Source organism: Mustela nigripes, chromosome 3 (genome assembly GCF_022355385.1).
Source record: "Mustela nigripes isolate SB6536 chromosome 3, MUSNIG.SB6536, whole genome shotgun sequence".
Taxonomy (NCBI): domain Eukaryota; kingdom Metazoa; phylum Chordata; class Mammalia; order Carnivora; family Mustelidae; genus Mustela; species Mustela nigripes.
Genome location: NC_081559.1, coordinates 95,250,404 through 95,272,829, shown reverse-complemented (window position 1 = coordinate 95,272,829; position 22,426 = coordinate 95,250,404). Strand labels below are relative to the sequence as shown.

General features: G+C 44.6%; 1 protein-coding gene across 1 annotated transcript in view; it reads right to left on the bottom strand.

Annotated features, from left to right (window-relative positions):
• The window catches only part of TMEM163 (transmembrane protein 163), a 223,957-nt gene that overhangs the window by 70,069 nt on the left and 131,462 nt on the right, over window positions 1-22,426 (bottom strand). Inside the window, exons 3-4 of the mRNA XM_059394407.1 lie at window positions 17,411-17,454; window positions 15,936-16,027 (exon numbers count right to left, since the gene is read on the bottom strand). Of these exons, the coding sequence (XP_059250390.1) occupies window positions 15,936-16,027; window positions 17,411-17,454 (136 nt within the window). The remainder of the gene's footprint in view (window positions 1-15,935; window positions 16,028-17,410; window positions 17,455-22,426) is intronic.

Sequence of the window (22,426 nt, the reverse complement as noted above, 5' to 3'; positions counted from 1 at the left end):
CATTTTGATTAAGGCCAGGCTTCTGGGACGGCCAGAGAGATTGGGTGGAGCAAGACATGCAGAAAATAACTCCGAAGTCATTTCTTTCTCCCAAGACCTTTCATTAGACAAACCCTCCTCCTCCCTGAGCACCTTTGCTTTTAATAAGATGTGATATTTGCAAAACGTCGATTCAATAATAAGGAAATGTGTCCTGCCTTGGTCCCGACCATGTTTGCCACCTCCTCCAACAATCGCATTTCTGGAAATGCAGAATCGCAGGTTAATTATGCAAAGGGCAGACCCAGCTTTGCCTCCCCATTGTTGTAAGCCTGTCCCTGGCTTTAGTTATCATGATCTTGGGAAAGCAATCTCATCCAGCCCCGAAGCTGTGGCCACACAGTGAAGGGCGCTTGGGGAATACTGCCGGCTTGTTATGCATATCAAAGAGGTGAGCTTACCCTTCCCCCGCATATGTTCCTCATTCTCCCATACATTTGGGGCTGGCAGCATTCCCAATTACAGTGGCCACCCCATGAACAACCAAGACTGCAGATCAGTGGCAGATGACAGCCCCACCATACTTGTCAGTCCCCCAGTATGGTGGGGCTGTCATCTGCCACTGATCTGCAAACCAAAACTATGGTATAGCCAGCAGAACTCTATGAGGCCCTTAAAAAGAAGGAATTACATATATAGGCAGGAGGTTTTTTAATGTCCTTGGTTTCATATTAGGAGGAAAAAAGCAGGTTCCAAAACAACATCAACAACAAGGCCCTATTGTCATTTACACCTAGTGGTGTGTATATGAAGCATATGGGTGTGTACTATATTTTATTTGCATACAAACTATTCTGGAAGCACTTGCACCAAACTGTTCATTGTGATTATCTTTCATGGGGGACACCAGAAAGGATGAGGGGAAGTATGAATGAGAGAGGAAAGGTTCACTTAAATTTTGTTAATTTAAACGTATAGTTCTGCAAATACGCACGACAGTGACAGCCAGTGAGATGAATAAAAATATTCTCATTTTTAAAGAAATGACACAGGGCCTCCTATTAACAAGAATGGCGGAATTCCCTGGTGACACACCACCTGCACTCTCTGACATTAATTACATAATCAGATCACCTCACCCCCCCCCCCAGCTTAATGACTTGCCCGTGGCTTCCCACTGCTCGTATTATCCAAATCCCTCCCGAGGGTCCCCAAGCCCCGGCTGCCTCACAGCATCATCTCACCGGGGCCCCTCACTAACAGGGGCCAGACACAGGAACCTATTTTTTCAACCTGCAAACACACCAAGCTGGTTCCCACCCTCGGGCTTTTGTTCGCACCAACCCCTCGCTCCAGGAATGCCTTTCCTGCAGGCTCCTTCCTGCCGGCCCAAATATCTGTTTAAGGACCTTCCCTGACACCCAGACCCCAGAGGATCCCCCCCCCACACACTCTCAGTCCCATCGGCCTGGAAGATCATCTTCACAGCTCTCACTCCCCTCTGCCGTGACATTACTGGCCATCCTCCCTTTCAGACCCATGAAAGTGGGAGCTGCTCTGTCTCTTGTTTCCTGGCACCTCAAGAAGTACTTGGCACACTGTGGGCTCTCAGTCACTCACTGCTGAACCGCGAGTACGTATCACCGCTGGGTGCTGGAAAGCGCATCTCCTGACAGGAATCTGAGCAGCAAAACTGGACTCGCTCAAAATACATCCTGCCTTTCACATTGGAAACAGAACGCGCCCCACCAGGACACCTCTCTGACCACAAACTGGGTCCCTAGATCATCATTCCCCAGCCAGAAACGCAGAGACTACCTGAAGAATTCAAAATGAGGACAGGGTTCAGATTCACTGCAATATCATGGTAGTCCGTCAAGACTCACTTACCCGTGAATCCTCACTGTGCTTGGTCAAGGCAGGAAAGGAAGTTTCTCCATGACCACCTTTCCCGAGCTGTCGATCTCCACACTCAAATGAGCCTCGGGGAAGAGCAGCTATTTAAGCCAGGTTGGTCTTAACCAGAGCCAGTAATACGGCTTGCTCACAAAGGGGGTAAAGGAGGCTACTGAGACACACACACACAGGGCCTAAACAGGTCATTTTTCAAACTTCCCTCTGTTCTCTCAGACAGGACTTGTCACCGGACTCTTCATACCGCTGCTGTTGTTTAAAGATACTCAATTTCAGACCCCAATACATGTCTTCACATTCTGGAAGGAGAGCACCTCTGATGGTCCCGTTCTCCCATGACATCAGCCTCAGTCACCTTGGGAGAGAGGGAGCATCTGAACTTCAAGAGGAGGTGAGGTCGGCGTACAGCACGTTTTCAGGGTACTTCCACACCACTGACAGAGCTGGTATGCAGGTTTTCTGATTAAAAACATACACACAGGGTGCGGAAAAGATTTCTTGGCTGAAAATGCCAAGGAACAAATTGTGGTAGGTACCGACACCTACACTAAACAGTCCCTTTGCAGCAACAAACACAAGAGCAAACAGAGGAACAGGGCAACTTCTACCTGTCCTCAGTCACCCCAGGAAAGCTCCAGAGAGTGGGGGTTTAACCCTTCCATTTAAAGCTTAGAGCAACGTTCCAGAGCGATACTGAAGCCCTCTTGGGGAATTTCCCCTCTGCTGGCCTGGAGCTAAGAATTTAGGTTAACAGGAGGGGATAAATGGGGAGCTGCTCTATCAGTGAACATAAATTTTCTATCACAGAAGATGAACAAGTTCTAGAGAACCACTCTACCACACTGTGCCCGTAGACACACTGTTGCACTGTGCACTTCAACATTTGCTAGGATGGCTCTTACATTATGTATTTTTACTATGATAAAATTAAAACATTTTTAAAGAATTTAAGTCAATTGAATTATATTTAGAAATATATATTACTTTTATACATATAAATATTTTTATATTTACTTATTGTGTACCATGTATATATGTATACACACACACACACACACACACACACACACACACACCCTTTTCAATTCTTCAAAACATGTTCTCTTTTGATTCTTTTCCTGATATGCCCAAGGCAGGTAAGACAACAGTTTTAATCTTAACCTTCTAGATAAGGAAATGAAAGCAAACGATAGTTACACTACATGTAGCAGACACAAACCTAAAACGTGGATTTTTTGCCTCTCAAGTTGGGGCTAAAATGTGGAGCTGTTCACTACTGTTCCCTCCTGAGTCTTCTGACTTTTGAGCCCACAGTCACACCTATCATCAGCGCACAATGAATCCATGGGGCTTCTCATGTTAGCAGGACTAACACAGCACAGCCCTGAAATGAAGGCAACACCAGGCTCTGGTGCAAATCACCAGCATGAATCCCACCTCTACAACTTTGGGCAAGTCACTGTACCTCTCTGTATCCATGTCCCCATCTATAACATTGAGGGAGTGACATGTGTGTCTCACTGGATTGTTCTGAGGATTAAATGAGAGAAATGAGAGATAATACTTAGCACAGTCCCGAAAGAATGATATGAAAATCCAGGGTGCCTGGGTGGCTCAGTGGGTTAAGGCCTCTGCCTTCAGCTCAGGTCATGATCCCAGGGACCTGGGATCGAGCCCCGCACCAGGCTCTCTGCTCCGCAGGGAGCCTGCTTCTGCCTCTCTCTCTCTCTGCCTGCCTCTCAGCCTATTTGTGATCTCTGCTTGTCAAAAACATAAATAAGGGGCGCCTGGGTGGCTCAGTGTGTTAAGCCGCTGCCTTCAGCTCAGGTCATGATCTCAGGGTCCTGGGATCGAGTCCCGCATCGGGCTCTCTGCTCGGCAGGGAGCCTGCTTCCCTTCCTCTCTCTCTGCCTGCCTCTCTGCCTACTGTGATCTCTCTCTGTCAAATAAATAAATAAAATCTTTAAAAAAACATAAATAAAATCTTTAAAAAAAATGATATGAAAATCAGTAGTTAAGACCGGCCTAAAAGTTTTACTTATAGATCCAAACCCACTGGATCAAAACAAGAATTCTACAAAAACCCCTTGGCTCCCTACCAGACCATAAAATCCAAAGCTATCCATCTAAGGCCTCCAGGTAGCCTGAAAATATGCAATGAAAGAAAGAAAAGGAAGCCTCCGTTGCTACCAGATGCTGACAGTCTCTATCCCCACAGGCTGAAAAATGAAGACAACCATAGGAATCCCCAGATGATGTTCTTCTGATGGACACACTATGCCTCCACTAATCAACCAGCATCCTGTTTTTACAGGTCAGTTCTATGAGCTTGATTAATCTTAGTCCCCTGTTTTTGTGTCCTTAAAGCCAAACTTCAGTCTGTAGGGCCACCAGCCAGACTCTGCAGAGTCATCAGAAGGCCAGAAGGACATGGTCAGTGGAGTGAAGGGCCCCTTGAAGGAAGCTTCCTCCAGACACCATCTACTTCACTAGCAGGGGTAATGGAGCTTCTAATGGGTCTATGGGAATCGAGACAAAGAAACAAACAAGGGAAAAGAATGGTGACTTTTCAAAAGCGTAAGAACCCTCAGGTATAAATCAAAACCCCATGAGATACCACTCATACCCATGAGAGTGGCTGGACTCGAAAACGCAGGTCACACCAGATGCTGATGAGAATGTGGAGAAATTGGCACCCTCATACACTGCTGGTAGCAATATAAAATGGTGCAGCCACTTCTTTAAAGACAATTCTTTAAATGTTAGCTATAGAGTTACCATCTAACCCAACAATTTCCCTCCTGGGTATGAAGCCAAAAGAAATAAGAACTATTTCCATCAAACACTTCTACACAGGGTCATCTGGGTGGCTCAGTGGGTTAAGCCTCTGCCTTTGGCTCAAGTCTGATCTCAGGGTCCTGGGATCGAGCCCCACATCGGGCTCTCTGCTCAGCAGAGAGCCTGCTTCCTTCTCTCTCTCTCTCTCTCTTTCTTTCTCTCTGCTTACTTGTGATCTGTCAAATAAATTTTAAAAATCTTAAAAAAAAAAACACTTCTACACAAATGTTCACAGCAGCATTATTCCTAACAGCCCCAAATGAAACCACCCAAGTGTCCATCAACTAACGAATAGATGGACCAAATGTGGGACATGCAGACAACAGAATACATAACAGCAGTAAAAAGATAGGAAATACTGATCCATGGTACAGTGTGGAGGAAGGTGGGAAACATTATGCTAAGTCAAAGACTAAGTGAAGGAAGAAACCATGCAGAGCCACAAAGGAGCACACGGTGTATGAAGTCACTTATATGGAAGGTCCAGAGTAGGCTCCACTCCACAGACCGACAGATGAGGGATTGCCTAGGACCAGAAGTGGGGGAAAGCAAGTTGGAAGGAGCTGGAAGGAGTGGGGCCTTTCTTCATGGTGATAGAAACATTTTCGTGAAACTGATTTTGGGGATACGTGCACATTGCTATGAATATCTTAAAAGGCATTGACTTGTCCACTTTAAATGCATAAACTACCTGCACTGTGAATTACATTTTTTTTTAAAGATTTTATTTATTTATCAGAGAGAGAGAGAGGGAGAGAGCGAGCACAGGCAGACAGAATGGCAGAGGCAGAGGCAGAGGGAGAAGCAGGCTCCCCGCTGAGCAAGGAGCCCGATGTGGGACTCGATCCCAGGACGCTGGGATCATGACCTGAGCCGAAGGCAGCTGCTTAACCAACTGAGCCACCCAGGCGTCCCGTGAATTACATTTTAATAAAGTTATTTAAAAATTTTTTTTTTTCCCAGAAAGCCTACTTTTAAAAATAACCCCCATTGGGGCACCTGGGTACCTCAGTCTGTTGAGAGTCCAACTCTTGATTTCAGCTCATGTCTTGATCCCAGGGTTGTGAGTCCCAGCCATACACTGGGCTCTGTGCTGCGCATGAAGCCTACTTTTTAAAAAAATAATAATAACCCCCATTTATGGGATACCTACTACTTGTCAAACACTGTACCAGGCGACTTACCTATGTTACCTCATTTGTTTCTCATAACAATTTTATGAGGTGGGTAGAAGCCATTCCAAAAACAAATGAACAACTCAAATATTCTTCTAGATGCCTTCTACTTGGTGATTTGAGTAAGTTAAATCATGATACGGAAAGATGCTGGTAAAACCCACGCATGAACAAATAAAAACTCAGAATATGAGACTATTTAGAGAAAGACAGGAGATGGGGAGGGCGAAATCACCAGCTTCCATCCTGTGCAATTTCATAGACTTCCCTGCCCAGGGAAAGCTGCGTGCACCGTGGCAGGTCCCTTCAGAAGAGAAGTCATCATATGTAAAAGCACCCGGTGGTGTTGATGCTGAGTCTAACAGCGCCCAGTAGAATAATCACAGGAAGGCAGTATAAACATGGAGAGAGCTTTATTCCTTGTTCCCAGCCTGGCTTGCTTTTTATATTCTCCCAAAGGGAAAAAGTGTGCTTGACAGGATTACAAAAATAACACATGCACCTTATGAAATTTTTTTCAGAAAATGCATGAAGTATAAAGAAGAAAGTCATCATCAGCCATAACCAGCATCAAAAGTTGGTGTTGATTACTAGTCAATGGCAAGTACTGAGCAAAATTAAGTTGGGTTTGAGTTGTCCAGGCGCTAACACACAGGACAAGACCTGGAGACTGAAGGGAGAAGAAATGTGCCATGAAAACTGTGACCCTACAGCTTCAAATGCAGCTGGAAAAACTGAGCACACAGACTTGTCCTCTGAAAATGGGACCACTCAGAGATGGCAAAAAGCCTGACAAAATCCCACTGCCAAAGGCAGTCACAAAAAGGGAAGAACGCTCTTCTTACCCAACCATCTTAAACCTTGCCACTTCAGTGAGTGTTCCTGAACTAAGTCTGTTCACCACAAAGCACAGGCAGCAGTGTGGAAGGTGGAGGAATGACAAATATGGGGACTTCTAGGCTCAGGTTTCCAAAGGGTGACCACACTCAAGGTGAAGGGGTCCCATTCACAGTTTGGGGCCCTTGGTGTTCTTAGGGATAAAATCCTCTCCACCCATCACTTGCCTTGTTCTGGCAGCAAGTGCCAAAGGAGAGGCCACAGACTTGAATAAAGATGTGCTCCTTTTCCTTAATAGCAAACCCATAGAACCCTCAGCCCAGGATCCAGAAGACCCTACAAAGCTACCAGCTTGGCCTGAAAACAAGAACCAAAGTTTCAACAAGCGTGGAGAAAGTCCAGGCTGCAGCTAAGACAAATGATCTCCATTTGCAAAGCCTTTGAGATCCAGAAGAGCTGCAGAGCTTGTCATGGCAGCCCTTTGCCAAGGGACCAAGATATGAACAGCTGCTCCTGGGAATAGCAACCCACTCCTGGGCAGCCCTAGCTGTGTCCAACCAACAGCCAACCACTTCCCTACCTTCCAGAGTCAGAACCAAAACCCAGGACCCCATTTTCAGTTCTATCTTTTTATAATAAGATTTTATACATCTTTCTGGATCCATACAACTTTCCTCCCTCCAATTAAATCGGATTACAGCAAATTGCTAAGAAAGGTATTTCCAGGAGGAAAGGGTAAGGGGTAGTAGAGACTGGAAAGAAAAACCAATATAACAAAGACACACAAATGATCACTTAAAGAGGCAGTGTTGCGTAATGGTTATGAGCAAATTTCAGAGCAAGCAAGATGTAGGTTCAAACCCCAGTTATATCAATAACTATCCATAAGCCTTCAGAAACACTATTAACCTTCTCTATCAGCTGTCAAATAATACCTCTACCTAATGCAGCATCCAGAATGATACCTGGCACAGAGTAGATGCTCAGGAAATACTTATCATCGCCTTAATAAAAGCTATCAAAACTTTACATAAGATGAAGGGCTTCTGCAATTCACTCTTTCATTCTGCAACTCTTTAAGTGAGCACTTAGTAATTGCCAGGTGTTTTTCTAGGGAATGGGGATAAAAAGATGAAGACACTGAAGGAATCCTCTTACCCTTGAGAGCTTAAAGCCTTCTGAGGGCAACAGATAGTCAACAAAGGTACCGATACAGAAATTAATACAGGTCTTTAGATCAATGAAGGAAAAAAACCAAGGCACTGCAAAAAACAATAAGGCAACAGGGGGGACAGGGGAGGGTGGATGAGGTGGGGAGCAAAGCAGGGAAGATCTGGTCAGTTATTAAGTTGTACTTTCTTTATCACTTAAGTTCTATAGCCAGAGTCCAGGAAATGTTTCAAAAAGGAAACAAAAGTTTTCTCATTCCCGTCTGAAATTCTGGTAAACCAGCTCCCAAAAGAAATACAAATGCCAGAAAGCCATCTGAGAGTACGCTTAGACTGATAACTAAACAAATGTATGTTAACACGGAGAATTCAATTGTCTACCCGGACAAAATAGCGGAGCTCAGAAAGAGTTTTAACACTTAGTGCCGGTCAAGGTAAGTCAACAGACATCCTTACCCCTGCCCAGGGGTATGGAAATTAGTATGACCTTGTTGGAGCACAGTGTGACCCCGGGCATCAAAATTACAGGTTAGCATATTCTTTGAACCCAGACTTCTAGTAATTTACCCAGAAGAAATAAGACTAGCATCAAAAATACAAATGTATAAGGACAGTTTTTCAGGTCATTTCTAGCCTCAAGACACTGGAAACAACCTACCTCACCTCTTCAGCAGAAAATTACTTCACAAAACATGCTAAATCCATACTGCCTAGCTATCAAAAAATAACATACCTCTATTTATCCAAAGACGGGAAAATGTTCAAAACATGATGGTAAGTATTGAAAAGCCAGTTTGCAGAAGGGTATATATAAATGATCTCCATTTATGTAGAAAATAAATGTATATGTAACCATGCATATGCATGCATGCAAACACAATACACATCAAACCGTTAACTCTGGTTCTCCCTGGACAGCTGTCTAACAATTGCTATATTCATTGTTATGTTGTTGTGGTGGTGGCTTTTTGGTTTTTGTTATTTTGTTTTGTTTTGTGAGAGCATGTGTGCACACATGGAGTGCAAGGCCAAAGGGCAGAGAGAGAGGGAGAGAGAATTAAGAGAATCTTAATCTTAAACCCCAAGGCAGGGGGTGCTCAGTCTCAGGGCACTGAAATCATGACCTAAGCAGAAATCCAGAGTCAGAGGACTAACTGACTGCGCCACCCAGGTGCCCCTTGCTATATATTTTGTACCTCTATGAATTACCTTAACTTTTTACAATAATCGTATATTACTCTGTCCTGCCCCACAAATGAGATTTCTTTTAGGAATGAAGAAATTAAATCAAGAAATCAAGCAATAATCTTTTATCACCTCACTACCCTATCACCCCATATCCCCAGGTCAAAAGCAAGTTTCTCAAAATGCCAGAGCGTGTGTTTGGGCTTTTAAATTTTTTCCTTACAAATTCTTTTGTTCTGCCCTGTTCCAAAGCAATTAAATAATTACTACACTGTTCCAAAGCAATTAAATAATTAAATAGAATTAAACAGATTAATTTCAAACTACTCTAGAATGACTAGTGTAAAAACATTTTCAAAATTCCAGGGATGGAAAATAAGTAATCTAACATTTCTTTAAGGATTTTATTTATTTTAGGGAGAGAGAGCATGAGCGGGGAAGGAAAAGAGGAAGGTCAAGCAGACCCCTTGCTGAGCACGGAGCCGGATGCGGGCCTTGATCTCATGACCCTGAGATCAAGACCTGAGCTGAAACCAACAGTTGGATGCTTAACTGACTAAGCCACCCATGTGCCCCATGATCTAACATTTTTTTGGCATATACTGCTGTCATATTCAATATCATGTTTAATCCTCACCACAACACCATTTGGTAGCTATCATGGCCCACCCCCTTTCACAGATGAGAAAACTGAGGCTTTGAAAAATTCATGTATCACTCAAGGTCACAGAGTGCAGATCTGATGGAACAACTCTCCTCAGGGACAGTAGCAGTTTTCCTGTGGGCTGCTGCAATGGAGCTCCACAAATTGAAGGGCTTAAATAACAGCAATGTATTCTCTCACAGTTCTGGACGCTAGACGCTCAAAATCAAGGTGTGGGCAGGCCTACACTCCCTCGGAAACCTGTAGGGCAGAATCCCTCCCTGTCTCTTCGAGCTGCTGGTGTTTGTCAACAAATCCTTGGAGTTCCTCGGCTTCTAGATACATGCCTCTGAACCCTGCCCCTGCCGTCCAGTGGCCATTGTTCCCCTGTGTGCTACTGTCTCTCTGTCTCTTCCTACAAGGACTCCGATCATTTGGGAATTAGAGGTGCGAAGCCACTTCTTCCCAATCAGGTCACGCTGTGTAGTATTCAGGGCTAGGATTTCAAAATATGTTGGGGAGACAAATTTCTACACATAAATGGACCCAAGAAGACGACACTCCTTCCTCTAACACATCCTGCCCACAGCAGCACAGCCCGTTAATGTCATGCCTGTGTCATGGAAGGTTTTATATGAACTTTCCATGACTGCGAAGGCAACTCTCCTCTGCCTTCAGGCAAGGTTGCATCTGAACTATTCAAGGCTTGGGAGCTCAGGTCCTGCTATGAAGGCTTTCTGCCTTCTACACTGGCTCTCAGCAGTCTCTGAAAATTTATTCTTCCGGGTCAGGTGACTCACGAGCTTTGTAAGATTAAGATCACGAAAAAGATACGGAGGAAATATGGTTCGCTTTCCCAGAGTCCCTGACTTAGGGTCTGATGGAATGCTCCTGAGAAGAGGGGGAGACATGGAACTAACTCACCACGTTACTGGTAGAACTCATGGCCTTTGCCATCCACTTAGATCAGACACCAAAACCGAATTACCAACATGCTATTTCTTGACTGAATCAGGTATTTTTCTTTTTTCAATTTCTGGAACTGTTTCCAAAAGCCGAAAGAATGTTTGCTGAAACCAGTAATCAAAAGCCAACCTGTCAACTGGTAGTGTTCAGACCAAGGCATTTGGCTCAGCAAATTGGGAGGGGGGGGTGCTGATAAAAACCAGAGCAAGGACCCCACATGGGTGAAAACCAGTGTGCCCTACATTTATTTCGCCTGAGGAGACACGTAAGGATTTATGCCTAAGAATATCTACTCCAGAGCTTTCAAATTTGCTTTCCAATATGCTGCTAAGCATCAAGCCATTTGGAGGTACATTTGGAAAAAGTGAACAACCTCCCAGGCTGTGTTTCTGCCTCAGTGTTGCAGAATTTCGAGCCTGTAAAGGTGAACGGCCTCCCATCTGCCTCTACCTCTCCATCTCCGCAAATTGACGGAAGGCCCGAGGAGACAGCTGGGACTGGGGTACATTCACGGGCTTCCCACCTGTGCTGCAATCATGCAAAATGTCAGAGGCCCCCAGTGAACATCAGGCTGTATCTTCCCATGGCAAGCAGCCTGACGGCCCTCCACAGCTAATGGCAGCAGGAGGCTGTACCTCCTGAGGCCGTACATGGTACACAAGGCTGACAATGGCGGAGACGGGCGTGAAAAGCTCCATGTCACTTGGCCTTGCCAAGTTCCTCCTACACTCGTTTCTCCCATACCCGCCACCTCCGGCACCTTCTTCCTTCTCTCAGGATCTTGCTGTCATTTCCAGGAGTCTGAGTAACAACACTTTTTTTTTTTTTTTAATGGATTAAAAATGATCACAGAACCTAAAGAGTCACTGTCTAATACAGGAGCCACAAGCCACATGTGACCATTTACAGTTCAATTAATTTAAATTAAATCAAGCTAGAAACCTATGCACAGAACCAGTGTTTCATGGCCCCACGTGGGTGAGGGTTTGAGGACACCAGACCTTGCCGCTATAGAAGGCATCCGGGACTGCGGAGAGTTCTAGCCGGTTGCTCTGGTCTAAAGGACAGAAAGAGCAGACCTCACTTTCTTCTGTCCCCTGTCCCCCTCCCTGCGGTGAGCCTGCTGCCAGCCTGCTCTGTATCCTCCCAAGAGGTTTGATGTGCATGGATGCAAACCTCTGTTGTTAAAACCAACGACAAAAGACCCTAAGCACTATTTTGTGGCATGCTTTCTTCACCTCAGGGTACTCGTAAGTGTCACCATGTAAGCGTACACATACTGCTTCATTCTTTCGGTGGCCCCGTGGCAGTCTACGGTAGCCAGGATGACTATCATCACCTCACCTTTCTAGTCACCCTCTTCAGTGTTCCCTTGCTCCCTTCCCTCCCCAGAAGACTTTCATCCTCTCCCAGTGACCACATCCTCAGGCTCTTTTCCAACTCTTGCCCTCACCTCTCTGCCTCATCAAAACCTGGCTGCCCCCCGGGGAAGCCGCTTTCCCTACCTCTGAAGCAGAGGCAGAGTGTTGTCTCTCATCCACAATCACAAAGCCTCCCTTCCTCGTGCTAAATTCCAAACCAGTCCTCCAGTTTTCTCCCCCGACATTTATAGTCACCATCAGAGTGGCTGACACCTCGCTGTCAGCCCCACCTCCTGCCCCCCTCCTTTAGTGACCTACAACAGCAGCACCTGCTTCAGTGTTGATCTCCTCCCCGAATTCTGCAAGCACTCCTCCCATCCCAGATGGGGCATCCAGCCACTAGCCGGTGTGACACACGTCCCTGACCTTTGGTTCGCACCCTACCCCAGCCATCCACTCCCAGCCTAAATCCACCCCCATACGAGAATCACCCATGAAATGCTGGATCTCAGCATCTCTCTCCCAGATTACTGCCTCACGCCCATTGCCGGCTACCTAAGGAAGCAAGACCTCTCATCCCCAAGGTTCATTTGGTACCTTCCCGTGGCCATGAGGCTAAGTGAAAGAAGCCAGTCGCAGAAGAACAAATACTGTTGGTGTCTACTTATTTGAGGTAACTAGAGGAATCAGTTCAGAGAAACAAAGTAGAACTGTGGTGCAAAGGGCTGGGGGAGAGAAACAAGGGTAGCCATTTACTTAGTATAAAGCTTCAGTTTTGCATGATGAAGTCCTAGGGACTCTGTTCACAGCCATATATGAACATATTTAATACTACAGGGCACACGCTTATACAATTAAGATAGTAAATTCAATGCTATGTATTTTTTACCACAGTAAAAGAAAAAAAAATGCAAAACAAAACTCCTGAGGCTACATTCTGTAGCTGCATATCTTAACAACTGAGGTGTGCTCCCTGGTGGTGCTAACAGCATCCTATCCTCCTCTGGGCATCAAACCGCCCCCCGCCCCCCATGTAGTTAGCACACACAGTGTCCAGGGGCAAGGCTGACGAAGCTACCTCTCCTCCACGCACTGGCAATTCCAGACCCCAGATTCTTTCTGAAGCTTAGAGTCAAAGGAGGACAAATTAGAGGAATTAACTAAGAACCAGTTGGGTATTTCCCCCTTTATTATTCTCCAGCCACCAACTGAAAGCCAATGGTTTTTCTAGCTATGCCTCTCATAATTCATTCATGCTCATTAATATGCAAACACCAGTTTCTCAGCTGGCAAGGATTCCATGAATTTTTAATTTACATGGGATGAGGCAGAGATTAAAACTTTAAACTAAAGCCAACAATACAAAGGGCTGCAGAGAGTCGTTTTAATCCCTACATTTAGATTCTCCAAATGAATTCACTGGCATCATCATGTGAGCCATCATCTGGGAATTACTGGAGCAACTCCTCTCTGAGTTTTTGCCTTTTGGTCATCAATATATATTTCTTTTCTTTTCTTTTATGATATCTGTTTTGGGATCGCTAAAAACAGTGAAACCAAAGACATTTCTTGTTATCAATCTTTTAATCTTAAAAAAACTCCAGGCCACCTGGCAAATGTTCAAAGAGATCCCAACTCTATAGAAAATCCACAACAATTTGTAGATTTGTGACTAATATCTAAAAAACTCATTTCGGCACAAAGGAAATCAGATTTTTAAAAGCACATTAGAAGAGAGAAATTGAAAAGCACGGAACTCAATTCCTTCTGGAACTGCAAATCACATTCTGGATTAGTAATTCTAAAATAAGAAAAGACCGAGGGAAGAGCTTTCTCTTTTGAGGGCAAGGCCCAAAAGAATTATAATACAAGCCATATATGTAATTAATTTCTAAAATCCACATTAGAGAAAGGAAAGAGAACTAAAATTAACTATAATAGTTTAATTCAATATATCCAAAATATTTCTTTAAGGTTTTATTTTTAAGAAATCTCTACACCCAACATGGGGCTTAGACTCACAAGTCTGAGATCCAGAGTCGTGTGCTACACCAACTGAGCCAGCCAGGCACCTCATATCCAAAATTTTCTTTTGTCAATATGTAATCAATATCTTTAAAATTTTTAATAAAATGTCTACAATCCTTTTTTTTTATTAAGTCTTTGGAATTTAGTATTTTGCACTTACTGCACCTCTTATTTCAGACCAGCTACCCATAAGTGCTGAAATGTCCCCAGCGACTACCATACTGGGCAGTACAGCTAGAGAACCAAAGAATCTATGTTCTTCTGACAGGAAAAGGACTACATTTTGAAATGTGAGCCTATCTCTGGGTTGTTTTCACTGTATACATCAATAATTAGCCACCAACAACCTGTTTTTTTCTATTAGCTACTCCTTTAATTAGGCTAGTATTAATTCAACATTCATCATTATATCATCATTTTAAATTTTATAAAATCAATTTACTAGAATTTCAGCCATCAATTGACTCACTTTTAAAAAAAAAAAATTAACCTTACCCTAAACAATGGCATCTGTGATATCACAGATTTGATCCTTCATATTTGTTAAAAGAGCTAAAGCATATTAAAATAAATAAAATAAATACCTAACACTTCAAAGAAGCTTCTGTGCTCTACCTAAAGCCAACAGTGAAATAAAATTTGTCCTCATTTGTGAATCAGTTACAGCATTACCTTCCAGAAGCTTTCTGTTTGGCACATGCAACCCCAGATATATTACTATCCGAGTCCTCTAGCACCTAACATTTGTATCTCAACATTTATACATTTAAATATGACACGGCATTCCCATCAAAACTACCTTCTATCTGGGCATCTCCAGAAACACAGCAGGGGAGAATTTACTCATTTGTATTCAACTGTCCAAAAGTCACAGAGGTAGGATCAAACACTTCCCTTAATGGCCAGTGGTGGCTCAATCACAGGGGAGCCCCCTCAATAATTAGTAATGATGGCAGCTAGGTGTCCTGAAGTGCATACCAAACACTGCTATAAGTTATGTATGTATATATTGTTCAAATATATATAGCATATATATATTGCATTACATATTGAGCATATATATTATATATAATAACCCTAGGAAGGAGGTGTTGTTTTCCTACTTTTCCAAATGAGGAAACAGGGCACAGAGCACTTAGCAGCTTCCTATAGTCACAGAGCTAGCAAGGAGTACAGCTAAGATTCAAAGCCAAGAAATCGGATTCTGGAGCCTGTGCTATTACCAGCCTGGAGGTTACAAATGGAATAAAGAAGATGGAAGTTGGGAAAGACACGTTTCATGGTCACAAACTCAAATTCCTCAAAGACAAAACCATCACCCACAGGACGCAGAGACTGGGACAAGCAATGATGACAAGCCATAGAGAGAGGAATGAAAGTCAAGCAGGGTACTTTAGAATACCCTCAAGAGGTCTTCCAGAAATTACAGTGGAAAACTCATCTTATTTATAAAGAAAGAAAAAAAAGCATGAGAACGCAAGAGAACAAAGATTCCAGAAACACAAAAAAAAATGAGGATGGAAGGACGGATGAATTGAAACATGGACAGATCAATGGACAGATGGACAGAAGGATAGCCAGACAGATGAGCATACAAACATTCCCTCCCGACTCAAGAGCAGAGAACAGGGTAAATTAAAAAGGACACCCCATCTCTCCAACCATCCCAAAAGGGGTCTACCATACGGCTGGTACCACAGTAGGCACTCTCAAAGGCAATCTGGGTCCTCATTCTCATCCCGGGATCCAAAGCCGCAAGGGGAGCTATGCTGACAGGCTAATGACGTGGCCTTCCTTTGCAAGGGTTCCGCAGCCTGGAAGAAGAGAAAAATCCACTTACATGTACTCCCTGTGGGCAGAGTGTACAGCGGCAGCATTGCTGTAACGCCACAGGACAATCGCCGAGGACAGGACGTCGAGGATGGCATCAAACTAGGAGAAGGAGACACGGCATTAGTGTTTTCCGGAGTTAATAAGGCATGACTGTGAAGACACAAGACACAGACGCCTGGAATCTGAGCAAGTGACCTCAGAGCAAAGAGGCTTCACATCATTATGATGGAGGCTCTCATCATCCTCACGGTGGGTCCTGGGAATCTGCAGCCAAGGCCACTGGACACACCAGACTGGTGGAAGGACCACGGCTCCCCCTCACTTTGCACTGCTTCCACAGACTGAGAAAGCACACTCCATGCTGCAGTGGGCTTGGCTCCCTGGGCGCTGGCTCCGAGCACCCTGGAGATACGGGGGGTACAGACACTCTTCTAACACCTATCTCCCAGCAGGCAAATCACCACAGAATTTCCCCCTACATCACAGGTAAAAGATTCTGGGTAAGGGTTCTTTTCTGTGTCTGGCTCTCAATGGGATGCTTCTACCTGAGGTTCAGGGCTGAGCATGGGGCCCCGCAAGGGTTCTGGGAAATCTACTAACACTTCAAAATTGTATACAAAATTCAATGCTCTTGTTTGAATGAATGAGCAAATGTGTGAGGGACAGAGACAGAAGAAAGGGGAGGAAAGAGAGGTGTGGGGGGGTGTGCACGCACAAACACACACACCCATTTTTCTGGAGAGGTTGTCCGTACCTTTTTCAAAGGACTCTAAAAACAATCTACGACCTTCAAAACATTTAAGTTCTCATAGCAAAGGGAAGAAGTGGATTTGGGAACAGGAACACATGCTCTCAGGCACAGGAAACCCCAAAGCTACAGAGGAGGATGCTGGAGCTCCCCAGCTGAGTCACTGTACCACGTCACACTTTCAGTCTGGAAAACTACAAGCACTAGCAGTCTCTGGAAGGAATGTGGGGAAACTTCACCCAAGTTTTCGACACACCTAGCCCGTAAAACATCTGAGACCCAGTTTCTCCTACCAATTCCCATCAGGAAGCAGGTTTGGGAGTCAGGTTACCCCTCAAGGGGCTACAGACTGACTCGTCTAGTGCCAGCAGCCCCAGTCCTAACCCCCAACACCTCTGTCTGCACCGGCCAATGCTTCTTTACATCCAGGGTGCGCCCACTTTCACAACTACAACCTTGAGGGAGAAAAATAGGCTAAGACCCCCTCAAACAATCTCTCAACCAGGTGTGGAAAATGAGGTCTCCCAATCTGTTCTGGAGACCTGTGGAGCATCACTGCTGTTACTTCCACAAAATTATGATTTTATTATGGAAGCTACTGCCATAAAAGATTTATCTGTCATGCGAAGCTCTCAGTTGCTAACCACCCTCTGAATGGCGAGCCCAGGGTGAGATACATGGGCTCAGGAAAAAAACGTGCAAAACTTCATAAAAGTACATTTCAGGTTACTTACTGCAAACCCAAAAGCAGAGGCGCTGTACCTCATAACGGAGACAGCTAAAAAGAAAGAAAATAGTATTCAGAATATTTTAAGACCTCATGGATATTTTCTCTCATTTCTGAGTATATTAGTACAGTTGGTAGAGACTTTTAAACATCCCTGGGAAAGTTCCCAGAGAATTAAGTTAAAAATTAACTGTACTTGTAACACCTATGAACTAAAACAGGTAAAGAGTGAAATGAAAAGGTGGTGGACTCCACTGGCCACAGCGTCCCTTTCCACCATGTCCTCAAGCACCACAGGCCCAGCTTCAGAATGAAAATGCCAAAGCACTTATCAATCAAATGACTGCTAAGACTTAAAGAATTTAGCAACGGGGAACAGAGAGCTGGAAATCACATGAGACTATCAGAGCAAAAGTGAGACCATCCACACACTGTTCCTGTCACAAGGTAATTACTGGTATCGACACACACACACCATTGCTAACACAGTTGAGAGAAATCTCTCCCTATCAGAGCTTAAAATTCAGTGTAGGTAGGCTTCAGGATATGATTTAGAAAAAGCAATAGCAAATGACCTTAAACAAGAGATGTCTACAAAGATAGATCAAACAGTTACAATTAAAATGTTTCCTCATATTCAAAAATCTACCTACCTTTTTTGGGGAAGTTAACTGAGCAGCGCGTGTGCCTAATTCTGGGATCTATTCTGTGCCAAAGCAATGCCCAGCTTCAATGACTCTTCTCATTTGAGTTAATAAAGGCAGATCTCCAAATAAAAGCCATATTATCCAGCACATGTCCACCCTCCAACAAAGAATGAAACCCTACCCAATGGGTAGGCAAAGCTTTGAAGCTGATTGTCCCAGGCACAGGTAGGACCAATGGCTGACTCGTGAGGTGTGGGTGAGGGGCATGGAGGTCAGTTCCCATTTGGACACCCCACTCAGCTCACCCCATGTCCTTTCTCTGGACCCATTCTCTGCCCTGCCCATAACATCCCCAAATGGGCCCTGGACAGCTATGTTTTGCCTTGAACCCGTGCCCTCAGCCCTAACAGGACCACATGACTCAATGTGAACCAAGCATATTTATTTCATTTCTGTGAATAAGGAAATGAGACCAAGAGTCTAATCGGTCCATTAATGTTGTTAGAATTGAAACCTATGAACATGGAAGTGGAGTTGGCCATCATTTGCTATAAACACTGAGGAGCAGAGAGACAAGCATAGGGTAAATACAACTCTTGGGCAAGGGAAACAATGGCTTCTTAACATTTCCAAGCCCTTCCTGGGAGTCAGCTATATTCCTGTCCTCAGGTTGTGCAAGGCATATGCAATTCATTAAATTCCTGCCCATCTTTGGTTCTTGCAAAAAGCTGTTCCAGTTATCCCTGCTGTTGCTCTTATGGGCAGGAGGAGGGAGAAAGGCAGAAGCCGCAATATAGAGTGATGGGCTGTAGCTTTCATGGCAACACAACCGTCGGGGTGCAGAGGGGTATTGGAGCCTCCCAGAGAACTCAACTCAGAAGCCATGTTGACATGGCCAAAAAGGCAGGAGGTCCTCCGAGGAGTTCCCCTGAGCACCAAGATAAACTAGAGGACCCTGGGACTGACTTGCAGTAAATACTCAGTAACTTGTTAATTAAGCTTCATAAAATTTCATAGAAACTAGTATTGGTTTGGGTTTTTTTTACCTTACAGCCTGTTAGTTGTGTGTTTTTTGTGGGTTCCTTCTTTATCAACAGTGGAAATTTTTTAACTCCTATTAACATCTTGCACAAACCCTCATTATATACACCAGATAACAAAGAGCTGCCCAAGCAGGAGCTCCCGCGCTGTCTCTCCCCACCCCATCGTGCCTGGGCACCATGGAAGGGAAGGCACAACTGAGAAAGCACTCCACCCACCAATCCAGAAAACCACCTGCTTTCCAAGAAGTAAACCGTTTCTTTAAAAAGCTTTCATCGAAACATTAAAAAAGAAAAATAAAATAAAAATCTTGACTCAGTTACTCAGTAATACCAGACATTTTCACAGTGGGCTACAGATTTCAAAGAGGTGTACACCTCCTTGATTACACTGAGAAACACAAGGAACTTTCTCTGGAATCCAACAAAGAACACGGCCATAAAGGGTGGACTTCCCTAACTCAAATGGAGTCAGTGTCTATGATTTCAAACCTTCTCAGAATTACATGGAGAGTTCTGCTTGAGTGATGCAAGCCTGCCCAGTGGATGAATAGCTTAGAGCACAATTAGAATATTAATATTGTTCTATCCTCCATGCACCAACGAAAATGTGAACAAGAGGACTCCAAGTTAACCCAGAGTCCTTCACAGAAGGGAAGGACTAACACGTATCATTTACTTATAAATTGCCTCTATTCAATCTCCTTGATGGGATGGGAAAAAAGAAAATGCCAAATATTGCATGGGGAATCCAGGGTACACTGAAGGGCCCTCCATGAGGCCTTGGCTTGGATAGCTTTCCTTCGTGAGCAGTTCCCACTTGGGAGAACAGCAGGCCTGGGCTAGGATGACCCACTAAGGGAGGGACTACAAGGTAGGTGGCTCCTGAGCCACAGACATACTTGGCAGAGGGTAACTGAAAGCCACCAGCCATCCAATAAAAGTCTAGCAGTGCCTTTAAGGCAGGTGCACATTCCACAGTGGATGACAGATAAGAACACTTTTGACCTATCAAGGTGCACAGAGAGACCTGCAGGGGGGCAGCCATGAAGTGGAGCTCTCTTACCAAGATTGCTCTGGGTCAAGGCCACCGCCACTGAGCTGAAGGAAATGAAGCCTCCATGGCCATCAGCTGGCAGTGCAGGGCCTGTATGACAAATGCCACCACTGCTCTAGAATGGAGTGCCCAACTGTCAGAAGCCTCCAAAGTCTTCCGGAGAGCACGGCTATCAGAACCCCCTCGGGAAATTTTCAAGAACTCTCCTCCTCCTCCCATAAGAAGTTGTCTCTAGGGGTGCCTGGGTGGCTCAGTGGGTTAAAGCCTCTGCCTTCAGCTCAGGTCATGATCCCAGGGTCCTGGAATTGAGCTCCACATCGGGCTCTCTACTCAGCGGGGAGCCTGCTTTCCTTCCTTTCTCTCTACTTGCCTCTCTGCCTACTTGTGATCTCTGTCTGTTAAATAAATAAATAAAATCTTAAAAAAAAAGAACGAACGAACGAACAAACTTGTCTCTACTGCTTCTATTTCTCCAGGAGCCAGTGTCTACCAACAGCCCACGAGGCATGCAATTACAGGCCATGGGAGCCTCATTCCTAGGGAGCTGAGGCCGGGGATCCCCCTCCTCATGGCCTTCTCCCTTTCCACAGTGAGACTGGCAGCAGATTGACATCTGATTAAACTGGCCTCACACATACAAATATGCATGCTTTGGCTACGGGACAGGGCGCCTTCATGTTTTGGGCTCTTTCCCTCCCCTACTAAGGCACAGAGTCCCTAAAATGTTCCTAAGTATAACAAAGATCTGCAGTGTGGGGGCCTTCCCAGCATCCACCTCCCACTTAGACAAAAGCACCCTGAGCCTCCTGTGGAGAGAGCTACCACCCCTACCCTTGGAGGTTGTGGTTTGGGTGGGATGATATCATTGCCCCCACTCTACTGTATCCTTGTCCTACAGCCTGAGTGAAAGATTCAAGGGTGCCACAATTCAATGTGAGCCAGTGAGAACCTGTCCTGAGTTTCTGCTAAAAATATTGGGAAGAGGATATCTTTCTAAGATGGGACTGGACAGTTGGTAGCATGAAAACAGGAGCTACAAGTAGCAGTTGGCCTTAAATGGGGAGAAGCTGCCTCACAATGAAGCCAGCACAGAAGAAAGCCCAGATGAAGATGAGAGACACAAGTCAGACCAATGATAACGTGGACCGAACCTCTGGAACCAGGCCTACCTGCAGTCTACCTCTGTATTTTTCAAATACATCAACCAATAATTTCCTTTACTTTGCTCAAGACAGTTTGAGTTGAGTTCATATTACTTGCAGCCATGAATCTTAATACAATTTACCCTGTCGAAAAAGTAATCCCACGTCCAAAAATCTTTTTCAATGCTTAAGAAATGGAAAAACACTTTATACACAAAAGGTTAATAGAAGGTTTATGTAATTTAAATTGGCAAAGCACTGAATTCAAGTTACATGTCCAGCAGTGGGGTGAGGATTGAAGTCCAGTCCATTAAAAAAATAAGCTATACGTAAGGTATTTCAAAGTGTTGACCAAAAGTATGTTTAGTCAGCGCTTATGCAAGCTCGTGAATTAGAATAATGATAGCGATAAACACACAGGTAGTATGATTAGTACCATCAGGTAGTATGATTAGTACCATCAGAACTGGGTGCCATGGGGGCGCCTGGGTGGCTCAGTGGGTTAAAGCCTCTGCCTTCAGCTCAGGTCAAGATCCCAGGGTCCTGGGACCGAGCCCCGCATCGGGCTCTCTGCTCAGCGGGGAGCCCGCTTCCTCCTCTCTCTCTGCCAGCTTCTCTGCCTACTTGTGATCTCTGTCAAATAAATAAATAAAATTTAAAAAAAAAAAAAAAAAGAACTGGGTGCTATGGAAAAGGAGGGGACCGGGTCAGAAGGGATTCTGGCTAGCATAGGTGTGAACTTCATAGGGAGGTCAGTGGAGGTTTCACTGAGTAGGAGACATTTGAGCAAAGACTCAGAGGTGGCGAGGGAGTGAGCCATGCAGTCACCTAGAGGAAAAACCTTCCAGATCATGGGAACGGTCAGTGCAAAGACCCTGAGATGGAATGCCTGGTATGTGTGAAGCCATGATGTCTGAAGCAAAAAGGAACAAGATGAAAGTTATGTGACATAATAGATTTCCTTGCTGCTTGAGCAAAAAAATGAGGTAGAAAGAGCAAGATACAAGAGAATACATGTGCTATAACTAGCTTTACAGTACAACCATCTTTTTAAAATGCATTGTAAGCAACTTGAAAAAAAAAAACTCAAATGGTAATAGTAGTCAATCTGTGGTGGGTAGGGATATTTGAGAGAAT